Below are 14,271 nucleotides of genomic sequence, written 5' to 3'. Positions count from 1 at the left end.
CATGCCTATCGCCAAATCAGGAAACTAATCCAGCTAACTGCACAAGCACTAGTGCCACCACAGGTAATAATATCAGATAAGATCAGATTAAAGGAGTTTTTCTGGTTTAGCTATCTGTGACTGAAAGCTTTTTACATACTTGAGCTACAGTCAATACTTTTTTTACCCTACACATTTTTAAGTAAACTGTGCAGTGACACCATGGTGTCTTCAGTTCTGTACAGCTAGTCTCCTCTGGTGCTCGTGAATTCTTCCGAAAGAAAGCTCAGTTTCAACAGGAAGGTTTTAAAGCCCTGTGCTAGCAGAAGAATGATGGCTGTATGAGAGATACCAAAGTCTAATCTTTGAAAGAAATTGTTTCCTACTACTTCTGTCCTTTTAAAGATAGCTTTACACAAAACTTGACACCAAGCAGACAGCTTCCTGACATAGCAACTCGTCCTCAGCTACAGCAGTTACATACACCTGTCCCCCAATATTCCTCTTAAAGAAATTTGGCCAACAGGGCCGGCTGGTCTGTTCAGGAGAGTCAGATTGCCACAGGATTTTTTTTTTTAATTTTTATTTTTCAATTGATGTAATAACTTGGATACTTTTCCCTAAAGAGAAAAACAGAAAGCAGAGATGGAAGGTAACACCATACTATCTATCTCCCTCTCCCTTTGTTTCACCAATTCTCTCCTCAAATTCTTTTAGTTCTTTGTTTCAATGCAATTTAGAAGTGAGACAGGCAAGAAACCCTGTAGCACTACAGCAAGTACAGCACAGGTGCCTGGATTTTATGTTCCATTACATCGCTACTCAGAATCTGGATACTTCTTTAAGCATAGCAGATCAAGAGCTGAGGTAAAGAACTGGTTGATTACTTAATACCCTAATGCATCTAAGCTCAGGAAGTTCACTCTATACCAGCCTCAGTGATCAGAGTAACACGATTTCTCCCCAAATGTTAAGAAATATGTACAAGACATCACAAATGAGCCCAGTCAGCTGAACAAAACTAGTTCAAGGAAATGAGAAGTTAATTGGTATATTAGCTTTAATAAAAAGTTATACTTAAAACATCAGAAAACAAGAAAAACCCAAGACACACACAACCACTTACCGGGCAGTCTCCATCTGGGTAATTATCAGGAATATAGACAGTAAATTTAAACACACCGTCCTGGTAAAGCCCGTGTCTTATGAATATTACACCAAACCACACTGCAAGTGAGAAAGTTTGCTTGAGTGAAAGAATTTAAAAATATAGATATAAAAAAATTTTTTTAAGTGAAGTTTAAACTTACTTAATGCTGACTGGTAAGATGGCTGCACATAGACACCTGGCAATTTCTGCTTTACAACCAAGGTACTGCAATTAGAATCAGTATTTAGAACAGTTTCACAACTACACTAAATCTACAGCAAGCTGACAACAGTCAACCCAGAATGTACTACCAATAGCTTAACAGGGGACTACTTCATAAACTTACAATCAGTTCCCAAGGGCAGACTGCTCACAGAAGGAGGTGGCAGAAAACTACTGAAACCATATTCTTTCAATCTTGCTTCTCCTACCCCTCCACTTAAAGAGTTACTAGCAGGAAACATTATTTCTCCTGATAAAACTGTAAGCAGAAAGGCAGAAATAAATTCTCCCCCAAGCAGATGCATTTAATGCATGTCAGTAGCAAAATTTCCACTTATCTATTGAATCTCCAGTTTCAAAGTAAAGAAGAAAAAAAGAAATGCAATTAAGTAATTTTCAACACAGATTTGCAGTCAATTGTAGTTAATTCTGGAATGTGACCAAAGCTTTAACTTCAATTTTAAACCAGTAGTTTTCCAGTTTTAGATGAGACTATGCTGCAGGTCAAACAGAAATTACACTGGCAACTGACAAAACAAAGTAACAGGGAATAAAAAAGGACAGTCAAGAAGCAGGGTACATTAGAGATCTGGATCAAGTGATTCCAGGCATCTCATTAACAGGACGGACTGAGTCATTTTCCCACACTTGCACTTATTTGCTATTTCACTTCTTGTGATGATCCAGTCACAGTCTTGGGTCATCAATGACCTGTGCATTACAAAAAGAGTTTCTCCCTCCCCCTTTGCCTTTTCGGAAAGTCCGTTTGATAATCAACAGTACTACCAGGGCAAAATGTGCTATTTTTACTATTTTTCAAATCAATGAACACAAGAAGTTGCTAGTAAGTTTAACCAGCTGTACTTGTATGGTATACAGATTCTACTGAACACTATAAACGATAAACCAAATTATTCACTTCATAGGTTTTCCAGTTACTTGGCACATAGGCCCATTAAATTGAACTCCATATGCATGGACAAACAAACCATAAAACAAAATATTAACACAGTTCTCCACTTAAAATTTCCATAATATTCACTATTATTTCATTAATAATGAATTTGTTAAACTAGAGGAGTTTACATTGTGATACCAATATATTTTTGCATGCTGCAGAAGAAAAACATCTTTCTTGAATTAGGAAGTCAGGGTCAGTTCCCTAAAAAAAAAGGATCAATGTTTTGAAAGTTCTCACTTTCAATTTAATGGTTAAAGGCAAGAACTGAGCCTTAGCGTTGCATAAGGACTCCAGGGATTTCATTCCAAAAGGCACTACATACTTGAGAATCCAGTATGTCTATTACAGAGGAAGTTCCTTCAGCTTTGTAGCACAAAACAGTTTATGTAACTTTATATAACTAGAAAGTTTTGCAGACAAATAGAGATGCGTATGCTCCCACAGCAGTCTACAAATCACTAGATTGGATCAAATGCAACTGATCCAAAGAAAGCTATTTAAATCGCACTAACTTCTCCCTCCTAAGTTTCATGTTAAATACCGCGGAAAGACAGGAAAGAATACAGCTTTCCTAATATCCACTTAATAAGCCATATCAGGCAGCATTCAAGCGTTCCATGTAACAACTGAAGGAAGCTCCCACATCCTAACTCCATTAGACAGTACCATACATTCATAACCATCTTCCCACTAGACATCTGCTTGCTTCTATTTTAATACTTGTTTCCAAAATTCAGTATTTCTGACCAAAAAGCTATTAGGATAACTAGTCAGGATGCCTAAACCCAAAATGTGTTTACTTGAAGACTGAGAAATATAATAATTCAGAGAATCACAATCTAAACATACCCCTTAAAATCTCATCTCATTTTCCTCTCCCCTGCTACCTCAAGAAATTGAGACTGCTGCTCCAGAAAAAGAATGTTGTGGAACTTCAGTTTTACTGCCTTCTTCAAGGACTGAGACAAAGAAACCATGCAACAACTAAATCCCTGCACGTTTTTTTCCCCATTGAAGCATAAGCCCAGTGACCTAAAAAAGACAAAAAAAGTGAAAACCTACAATTCTGCAAGGAGGGAATACTCCAAATAAAAAGGCCCATAAGAAGCATGTGTTCCATTTGTCGACTGGGATGATGTGGCAGGTGAAGCAGGCTTGGTTATTGGCACAGCATTCTTTGGAATAGAAGGCAACTGTTTCTTTGTAGAGGCTCGTAGAGGACTGGTTCGCAGCTCTCCACTCAAAGTTTTCTCTTCAGCTTCAGGTCTCTGCTAGATTAAAAGAGAACCATGAGATTACAGGCCGTATTTCATAAACATTTAACACGTGAATGTATTTTAACACAGGTTTAAACCCAACCTTGAAAATTACAAGTTTGGCCAACAAAATATATCTTGGGTTTCAGTGTTCTATTGCTTGGAGGTGGCGCCTCTTTGGGGTTTGTTTTTAAATAGACTTTTATTCAATCAAACCTAGCCTACAAGTGCAAAAGTAATCAATGCTGGATAGGAAATATGCAGATTAGGACAAATGCTTAAGGAGGCTTACATTTATTTAGAAACTGGAACCAGATAGTACATAACATCAGCTTAGAAGTCAATCTATTTCTAGCACACAGTGCATCAAGATAAATCATTTCCACTGACAAGCACGCTCACATTCTAGGCTTCAGAGAGTCTTTAGAAGTAGCGTAGTAAAGCTGAGATGAAATAAGAACTTTCTACAGAAAACTTCATGTCTTTCACTTCCTGCCTGTGCTTAAGACACCAACATCCCACTTGGAGCTGCTTATATAGCCCATTCCCATTGTGGGAGAATCACCGTTTGACAGTGATATCCAGCTTAACGTAAATAGTTTCGCTATAGCAACCTTTTTATGCCTGTGCTGTCTTTTATTAAAAAAAAAGAAAAAAAATCAAACACAAAAACTTTTCTACCTAATGGGTCACTGCTACACTGCTAGAGAAGACTGCACTATGTACGGACCTCAAAATCATTCTACAGAGTGCCAAGACAAACCTGCAGGCTACAGACTTGTGATTAGGCTAGTTGTGGTGACTAAAGGCATGGCCTAGGCTATAGTGTTTCAAAGCGCTTGAGACTTAGACTAGTAACAATACCTACATCACAAGCATCATCAACAACGTTACATAATTTGCCCTAACTGAACACCTGAGAAGCGATTAACCCTAGAACTATCATGCTTTTATACACACAATCTAAAGCAGCAATAGCATTATGGAGGCACCGTTTTGTCACTGCTCGCTGCACATGCAATACCTGGCTACGGTCTATATAAGACAGTGAACAAATGTCCTAAGAAACGAGTGTTTCAACCATTTGAACAAGTTTGTTTCATCTTTCCTACTTAAAGATACTTCAGATAAGAAAAGTCAACAAATTCTGGAGTAGACTCCATCCACAGTCACATTCCGGTTAATGGAGCTCACAGCTAGCTTACACTTTCATTGAAGATGATCACAATCCTCAGGATAAAACACAAACTCCAACCATACTTGTACATCATCTAATGGTCTCTTCTGGAACTGCTACTGCCCCTCAATGCACGTTAACACCTTATGGCATCCATTCGTTAAATATCTACCTTGCGCACAGAACTCGTAGACATGCTCCAGAAAGGGTTCATAACGTGTATTCCAAATAAAGGACTGCAACTCTTCAGTGTCTTCAGGCCTCTCTGGTTTACACCCTAAAAATACACAAAATGAATATGCATTCTAACAGACAAACAGGACTCAATAGGTAAATAGGATTCAGATCTAATTCTGCAGCCAGCTTTATATTTCTGTAACTTCAGAAGAAAACTTCTTGTAGTTAAGACCGACAATAGTTAAAACTGCCAAAGCTCTATTATATATTAGACTCCAGGACAATAACATAGTTGTCTATGAAATAATTTTTGCCTGTGAATCCCTGCCTTCTTTCTGCTAGAAAGACACTCTAGATTTGGCATTCCATGTTTTGTCTAGCCAACTGGAAAAAAAGACCATCTATTGGCTCAGCACAGCCAAGAAAGATCCGCTACATATGCAAATATTAAAAAAGTTATCACTTCACCATTCAAGTCCAGCACTGGACAGTGCTACTCTTGTAGTTATGGTTAAGCGTCGCCCCTTGTACACACTGCTGACTTTGCACGTTTCTGAAGCGCTCCAGCTTGAAAAAATCTCTGCCATTGCCAGTGAAAGAGATGATCTTCCCATTGAGTTTGCATCATGTATGTGTCATTTTGTTTTCATCTGCTTTGGAACAGCACCAGGAATAGACAAGCCACAGAACACATAAGTTTTTCTGTAGCTTATTTAATGGTTTCATTATGAGAACTAAGGCTCAGTACTCTTTAGATCAGCAGTTCAATAACAAGGACTTCAGCAGAATTTGGAGTTTCAGTGTGTCATCTACTGTATACGTCCTTGCTTTTCTCTCCTTTTTTTAAAAAAAAAAAAAAGTCTTGCTATTCTTTGTGCAAGAACTCTCATCTACAGCACCTCTTGTCTGGCACAGCCTATTTCCTCCACTCTTTTTTTTCCTCCACTTCTCCTGGTTTCCCTTCCCCTCCCTGCCCTTCCATTTCTGGCTGCTTTAACTAAGGTTTTGAGGCAATTCACTTTACTCAATTTCTTTAATAGGAAGTTGTACAACATTGACCAAGGCAATTCATAGGATGTCAGAGAAACAGAGAGAATGGCACAGGCTTCTATTGTGCTCAACACTAAGTTTTTCTACAGTAAGCAAGGCACCACCTGTTCACCCATTGCTTTGATTAGTTTATAGAGAAAATGGTAACATTATGATCAAAAATCTTCCTAAGAGGAAAATAAATGCCAGTCTTGTTAAAAGAAAAAAAAAATAAGCCAGATAATTTATCCAGAGAAAGTCTAGCAATGGTAAATTTTTAAAAGAAACATTGATAACAAATCATAGGTATCCTTCTAGACTATATAGCAGCCAAGCATTCAAAAAATGCAAGCACAATTAAGAAAAGTGATGAAAATTAATTAATTTCCCCACCCCAAAATCATCTCAAACACTCCAGTACACATGATTCCTTCAGATATTTTTCCTCTTCAGCAGCCAGAGAGCCTGACAGCATTCTGAGCCCCTGAAAACAGCAAGCCAAAGCACGGCTACTGCACTGGGGCATGCCCTGTGATAGCAGCGAGAAGATGTTTTCACTTTTCCCCGTCCCTGTCTGGAAAGCAGGGCCATGCCAGAGGGCTACGCCATTGGCCTTATCTCTTCCATGAAACTCAGCCAGGTGAAGAAAGACAGCAAGACACTAGGCTCGGAAGGTACAAGACACTTCCTCAGGAAACTTCAGTGTAACCAGAGGGAGGAGGAACTGACGCACAAAGAGAGCAACTGAGTGCTACGGCCTTAACAAGAGAGAAAAGTGCTGGAAGCTGAGGTACGGGTTGGAAGCCAATTAGCTGGAATCTGGAATGATTATGGGGTTTGGCTGGGATTTTTTTCTTTGTTTGTTTGGTTTGAGCTGCTGGTTTTTTTAAGACTAGGTAATATAAATTACATTATTCCAGAACCAGAGATATGAGATACAGGAGTTGAGCAGGACAAAGAATGAGGTATGTACGTAAAAAACAGCCTAACCTATTACCAGAGAAACAGGGAACTGATCTAGAAGCTTGATAAGTAGTGCTGGATGGAGTTCAGTCACTGACTCCACCTTTCAGAAAGCAGCTATGCATCTCAATATGCTTCCAGCTTTGTTGAAAAGCTTTTCATTATAGAGATGCCTACTTACAGGCTATTAAGAATGGTTTTTATCTCCAAATAAAACATTATTTTAGCTCTAGTTAAACGGCAGAATAACTTCCAGAGATTCTCCTGCACAGAGACCTTTTATCCAGTTGCCTGCCAGTAACAACTGATACACGGTGTTGTTCTAAACTTGTTGTTAAACTATCTCCAGTCTCATTCACCTGTTAAAATACTATTTATGATGGAGAACTAATAATCTCAGAGTACCAGCTTCCCAGAGGAGGATCATTGAGAAAGCCCTTCAAAGCGTTTTAGAGCTTGTTTATTTCAAATCATATTCTCTCCTTCTAGCTACGCTACATGGGAGTGAGGAATGATTTCAGTACAGGAAACTTCTCTGCAACTGCTTATGCTCTCTAGTGCCTCTGCCTCACAATTTACTACCCCACATCAATCACAACAATAATAATAAAAAAAATAAAGGTGCTGTTACTTGATTTTTAAGTTAGACTGTTTATCCTACTTCTCGCTAGGCAGAAGGTCTGCAAAAGACAAGGAGAGCCAAGTCCTAATATCATTAAGTGGAATTTCTAGGCAGTTTAGTCATACAATCTTACACGCGGCTACAGCGTCTACCACAATGTGCCTACCATTATGGCAACTTACGGTGCTGTAACTACTGAAACCATCAGCTACCCAAAAGAACCCAATACACTCTCCTCATTTTATGAAAAGGGAATAAATACACTCAAAATCACCACCCTGTCTCCTTTCACCTTGTCATCATTCACAGTGCCTCACTTAAGAAGAGGCTTAATAGTGTGCCACTCAGTAATACGTTACACTAATTTCTACTGCTTCAAAAATAGAAAGTAACAGCAGCCCTCCTAAGCAGTCCTCCTCCCGTGGGCTTTTTATAGATCTCTAGTGTTTTTCTTCTAGTACAACAGCAATTAAAAAAACCCACAACACAAACTTGTGAAGAAACATTCTTTCAAATGCTGCTTCGTGGAAAGGCCTTCTATGCAGCACTGCATTACTAAGGTTCCATCACACCTGGACCAAGAAAGCCACCGGCTGCCAAGCACAATCTTATGTCAACGTTCACCAGCATTGAGGTACACAACACATAAGAGCAGTAAGAGCAAGTGCAAACTCATGCAGTACTTCATCGTCACTCTAAAATACTTCAAAAATGCAAAGTTATCACTAAGAAAACCCAAAATTTTAAGTACCTTGCTTTTGCATCTTTTTCTTCTCTACACTAGGTAGTCTCATTATCGATTACTTTTGTTATTTATACCTACTGACATATCATGTGTCATACTTTTTCCCTGTCATCAGCAAGGTCATTAGATTAAATACAACACTAAACCAATTTGACAGAAACTTCATCTGCCTGGAACAGAGCACTTTTCTAAATATTTTCTGGAAACATAAACAATTCCTCAAGAAGAAAAAAAAACTTAGAGACAATCATATATTTATAGTGTATGTAATTTTTTTTTTAAATGCAGTTCATTCCCTACCCAGAAGGGAATAAAACCACTCCTACACCTGAGAATAAACAGAACTGATTAGGCAGACCACTGGAGAACAACCATATTACCTGTTTGTCCAGTGACTGTAACTGTCACTTTACACCAGAACTGATTTCTCGGCAAAGCTACACCTGACCTCCTTAGGACCCAAGGACTTCACCAGCCCACACCTTAACCTCCTGGACACCAAGGGGAGTCGCCGCCAGCGAACAGGAACGCTGACCAGTCAATCCTGTTTGCCAACTCTTCCTCCACACATGGATTACACCTTTCATACCAACACCTGCTGCTATGACTTCAATCCTCTAATACACTTCTCACCAGCGACAGCAGCTCTCGTACGACAGCTAACCGTTTAAAAGACACAAGGGGACGACCTGCCAAGCCTCAGCGGACAGCTGGGTTTCCAGCGGGGGCTGTCAGCTGCAGCAGAACCGGCGGGGCACAGCAGGAAACAACAGTTCCGCGAAGCCCCGAGACCTGCGCGGGGCCAAGCCTCCCCGGCAGAGCGGCGCCGTTCGCAAGGGCGCGGAGGGCGGCCCGCCGGGCCCCAGCCCGCTGGCAGCCGCCCCAGTGCCCTCAGCGGCCGCCCCGAGCCCCGCTGCTCGCCCCCGCCGCGCGGCCCCTGGAGGAAAGCGGGCGCCGGGCCGGGTCCCCCGGGCGGGGCGGGGCTGTCCGGGCCGCAGACACTGCGCGGCGGCAGCTCCTCACGGGGCGAACGGGCGGGCGCCGCCCGCGGCGGCCCGGCCGGGCCCAGCCCCCTCTGAGGACAGGTGGCGGCCCGGCGGGGCGCAGACAGCCGGCCCGCCGCCGCGGCCGCCCCTCAGCGCGGCGGGGCTGCCCGCCGCCCTCCCGTGCCGGCGGGAACCGCCTCCCCACGACCACCGCGGGCGTTACGCGCGGGAAGGCAGAGGCGGGCCGAGCCCGGGGCTGTCGCGCCGCCGCCCCCAGGCGCCCGCCCGCCCGCTCACCCGCGCCGAGGCTCCCGCCGCTCCGCTCCACGCGCGGCCCAGGCCCCGCCAGCCGCCGCCGCTCCCCCTCTACCCCCGCCGCTGCCCCATTTAAAGCCCGCCCCTCAGCATCGCACATCCGGACCTGGCCTTCCCCTCGGCCAATCGCCGTCCAGTTCTTCCGGGGAGGCTCGGCGGGGCGGGGCGGCGGCGCCAAAGCCAGCCAATCACAGCCACCGCCCTCTCCGTGATGCAATGAGGCGGACCCTTCTCCTGTCACGGCGCGGGGCGGGCGGCCGCCGAGGGTTCCGCCCCGGGGACGGGGACTGGCCCGAGTGCCTGTCCGTCTCCGGGCGAGCGGGCCAATGGGGCAGTGGTGACGCACCTGTCACTCTCTCAGCAGGAAGAAAGCGCCGGGACCGAAGCTTAGAGCAATGTCTCTCCCTCATTGGCCGGCGGTGCGGAGCGGGGAGGCGTGCGATTGGCCGGGGCCGGGAGAGGGGGCGGGCAGGGGCTGGGGGCATGGCGGCGGGGGCGCGGGGCGGGTGGGCCCCGGGAGAGGCGCGGCGGCCCCGACGGCCGCCCGGAGGCGGGGCTGCACCGCGGGGGGGCGGAAGGAACGCTGCTGCCCTCCCGTCCGCGGCGGGGCTTGGAGCAGAGCCCCGTCGGTGTGCGGTCAGCGGCCTGCGCTGCAGCGAGGAAGGCTGCCCGCGGAGAACCGCCTGGAGCAGCTGCCCGGCGCCGCCTCAGCCCCTCTCCCCTCGTTTTGTAGCAGAGGATGCACGTACAAGCGGAGAACTCCGACCTCTTACTAGCGATGACTTCATCAGTCACGGACTTTTGCCACTTTTTTTTAGTAGGCTTCTAAAAATTGGCATTTTAGAGAACACAGTTTAGCTGGATTTTTTCCGTATTTAAGTTAATACTACGTATCAGCTTCTGATGGTGTCGCTGAACAGGCATACGTACCTACACACACACAGTGTTCATTTATAGTTAACTATAGCTATGTGTACACACAAAAGTAAGCTCTAAAAAGCTGCTGAAGAGAAGGAGCACAATAAGAACCAAAGTCAGGAGCGAGTTAGTTTTTGTTTGTAATTAGACCTTTTCTGACCCCAGTAGAACAACTACAAAAATGCTATACCAAAACTAAAGTAATTTGTCAAGGTGTGGAAGATGTCAACAAAATCCATGCTATCTCACGTATAAAAATTACAGAGAAAATTAAAAATCAATGAATCCAGGGTGATTTTTTTTTTGTTCCTAAGCTATGAGCAAAAATACCATGCTAAGGTCACCACTTTGTCTCAATTATCATGACCTTCTCCTGTCTTCCTCTCCTCAAAATGCCACTTTAAAATCTTCAGTCAGTTAATAATGTTATTATTCTGGCCAAACCACCATCTCCGTTTCTAAAACTCTTTTGCAATTTCCTATTCTTCAGCGTTTCAAATGCAAGCTCTTTGCCTGCACCTCCGACGTGCTGTACAACATGCGTTTATGTTCGCATCCTACACTACCTACCTTCCATGGCTACGTGCAGCAGCAGCCACCTGTTACCTCCTTTTCTTTCTTAATCTCCTTCCTGCTATATACATTGTCTTTTTTCTGCTCTAAATCTTTCCCCACCACCTCTCCTTTGAAGGTTACGTTTCCAGAAATCTTTTTGCATGGCTACCTTCATCAGTGGGCTTTTCAGACCTCACCATTCCTCAAATCGTCTTGCCTGCATTAGGTCCTGATCTTGCTAAGGAATGCAAGATGATCATTAAATGCTCATTTACATGTTATGCAGATGTCCTAGATCTTACACTGCAAAATTCTGTGGCTTGAACAATGTTTTAGTGTTAATTGAGTGTACATGTTCAGGATGTTGCAAGACTATATCACAATGTGAATAATATTTAACTTCGATACCAGGGCTTGAGAGGAATACTTTATCAAGCCATTGAACACAAGACTGTTAATCCTCGAAACCCCACTACAGTCCCAAGTTTCCCATTTTGCCAACTCCAGAAATAATACTTTGACAAGAAAGAAACTCAATTTTGTCTAATACGTTTTCTTAAATGCTTTTTTTCTGAACCACCGATAAGGAAATCACTTTTTCTATCATTTTTTACTAGAACCACCTGTAGTTAATGTACACCACCATCATTTGTGTGAATCCAGAAACATTATCTGTTTGCAATCTGGATGCAAGGTCATCACCTAAAATAGTGTCTCTGTGCTCAAATGATGCTAAATGTTTTCCTGAAATATCAAAGCGCTCTGGTTTAGGTCCCTGGATTTGTTGCATCATTTTGTCCCGTGTACGATCAAGAGAGGAAATCTGAAAACACAGCTTTCAATAAAATGCTATGGTAAACCTTTGGGTGTATGCGTAAAACTCAAGTGAGTTAAATGAACGCATAGTTTACATGCTGGTAAATCAATAATACCAGAATAGCTAAACTTAAACATAACGACTTTGAAAAGGAATGCAGAAAGTTGGCCTGCAAGCTGAACTAAAATACAGAAGCCTCAAAAAATTACATGGTAGACCAGATCCCCTTCTTAGTCATACTAGATCTGAGTGAATTCTACTTAACAAAATCTTTGTGTTTTGACTCATATAAGAGACTGGCCTAGAATGCTTTTGGTATATTGCTTACCTTATGAAAGGTTTCTTTCCCTATGGCTTGGTACCTGTAGAAAATATTATAAGATCAATACAAGTCTAAATAACCTTTAGATACTTTTTTCGCTACCTTTAGGTAGTTTGCATCTGTTTCACCCAGAAGTCTAAATACAGTTAAGGAATTTCATTTAAAACAATGTTTTTAGGCTAGCATAGGAAAAAAGTGTTGGCCAAGATTTTCCACAATACATATGTTCATACCCCAAAACCATATATACTCATTATCCAAAACCTAAAATTGCCAAGCACCTACCTGTGTCTCGGTGCAAGAAGGAAGAGTGCGATGGCCGTGTCGTTTAAGGCATATTCAATATTATGTTTAATTGTTCAGCGTGCAGAGGCTCTGGATAGTTCTGACTGAGTTAATCTGGGCCAGAATTTCACCTTGTGGTGGCAGCGGTTTTGAGAAGGAATCTGAACGAAAGAGAGAGGAGGAAAGTTAAGCTGCGTCTTTAATTAGTTGGAGGGAATGCTCGGCACCACTAGGTGGAGTTCTGCAGCTGTTCTGTTCTCATGCTGTCATCCGTAGGCAGATAAATGGCAAAAATACTTCATTGACTGAAACACAGTATGTGCTGTATGACAAAGAAATGATCAGGCCTAGTGCTCCTAGCTGCAAACAAGTAGGTATGCTGATCCCACTGAAGTCCCCAGTAGTTCTATACGGAGACTAAGAAAAGAATTTTGAAAAATAACCTATATAACTACACAAACCCTTACCTTACTTGATAACTATCCATATTAACATGACTTTTCCTCTCTAAAAATGCAAAGGCGAAAGATGGTATTTTCTCTTTTTCAAAGCTAAAAAGCAGAATTACAAACATGGTTAAAAACCTGAACCCCTGAACATCTTTTTTTGTACTTTCAAGTGCAATTCCTTTGTGATTTGTATAGTAGAAGAACATACTATCGACACCTTATAGAACACTCTAAGTAAAAATAAAAGCAGCCAAGTAGTCAATTTAGATTTTTTTTTTTCAAAACCTTTGTGAAAATGGTGTACTCTCTGATGCAGGGATTATTTTAAATTTCTCCATGCTGGTCTCTATTTGCATAATTACTGAATGGTGAATGTGGAATTGCTAATAACAGGACATATCCTTTCAGTAAACCAAGAAAGAGAAATTATCAGATCCCTAAAATATGTTCATAAACATACAAGAATATTTAAAAATGGCTGTTTTCATTTTAAATACATCTATGAAGCAGTGAACGGAAGGAGGTTATTTCACAGTGCACAACAATAGAAGCTGTCCGTAAGGAGGAATACATCATGTCACAGTTCTCTCATCATTCTGAAGGACATTAGTACAAACAATATCTGAGTAAATTGTTTGGAATTGATATTTTCTGGTAAGGCTAGAGCTATTGAATGTCTCGGGCCCTTCTTGCTAGGTAATGCCAGGTATATGCCAGAAAGATATTTGACTTGGGAAGGCCACCCCAAAACTTATTACCAGAAATGTTAGTTCCCATACAGGCCTTCATAGCTTGGCAGAAAATGCTGTCCAGATCCGTGGTTCCCGTAACGTGTGCTGGGGTATGCTTCTCTTGAGCTGCTTTGGCACACCGCTCCATTTGGATTTGAAAGTAAGTACCGTTTTTCTTAGTTTCACCCAGATTTACCTTAGCACAAGACAAGCCTGTTAACAAAGCATAAGAAAGAAAAGATCAAAATTAGTAAAGATTAATTAGAAGTTCAGTTTTTTTAGGAACAAGATTGGAAACAAACAGCAAATCAAATACAAACCCCTCTTGTAGCTTACACTAAACAGGGTGATATTTCTTTAGTTTCTTAAAACCAAGCATAAACTGGAAACTTTTTCTTATAGTACTGTAACTTAAAGATGGTTTACTTATTTTTTCTAATGTTTTTATTACAGTGAAATTGCTAGAATGGATGTAGCTACACAGATGCACCAACGTAAAAATGCTTTTGACTGCATATTTATTTTCTCTGCGGAAGAGATAAGATGAAACAGGGCTAACTGCATCATCAAAATTTGTTATTTAGTTCTTAAGGTAGAATTGCAGGATCTACT

General features: G+C 42.1%; 1 protein-coding gene across 11 annotated transcripts in view; it reads right to left on the bottom strand.

Annotated features, from left to right (window-relative positions):
* Positions 1–13,866, bottom strand: part of AKTIP (AKT interacting protein) — a 34,174-nt gene extending 20,308 nt beyond the window's left edge. For 7 of the 11 annotated variants that reach the window (XM_087741007.1, XM_087741008.1, XM_087741009.1 and 4 more), the window contains exons 1-7: positions 13,687–13,860; positions 12,480–12,640; positions 12,201–12,234; positions 4,918–5,022; positions 3,375–3,583; positions 1,290–1,354; positions 1,106–1,206 (exon numbers count right to left, since the gene is read on the bottom strand). In XM_087741007.1, the coding sequence (XP_087597133.1) occupies positions 1,106–1,206; positions 1,290–1,354; positions 3,375–3,583; positions 4,918–4,959 (417 nt within the window). In that variant the 5' untranslated portion in view covers positions 4,960–5,022; positions 12,201–12,234; positions 12,480–12,640; positions 13,687–13,860. Of the gene's footprint in view, positions 1–1,105; positions 1,207–1,289; positions 1,355–3,374; positions 3,584–4,917; positions 5,023–6,469; positions 6,481–9,564; positions 9,683–12,200; positions 12,235–12,479; positions 12,641–13,686 lie in introns of those variants that run through there. The other 4 variants (XM_087741012.1, XM_087741014.1, XM_087741013.1 and 1 more) reach the window with 3 other exon arrangements.
* Positions 13,867–14,271: the final 405 nt, after the last annotated feature.

The sequence above is a fragment of the Nipponia nippon genome, unplaced genomic scaffold, assembly GCF_047370975.1.
Source record: "Nipponia nippon isolate SJK-2023a ecotype South Korea unplaced genomic scaffold, ASM4737097v1 scaffold_7, whole genome shotgun sequence".
Lineage (NCBI taxonomy): Eukaryota > Metazoa > Chordata > Aves > Pelecaniformes > Threskiornithidae > Nipponia > Nipponia nippon.
This window is presented reverse-complemented; position numbering and strand designations above follow the sequence as displayed.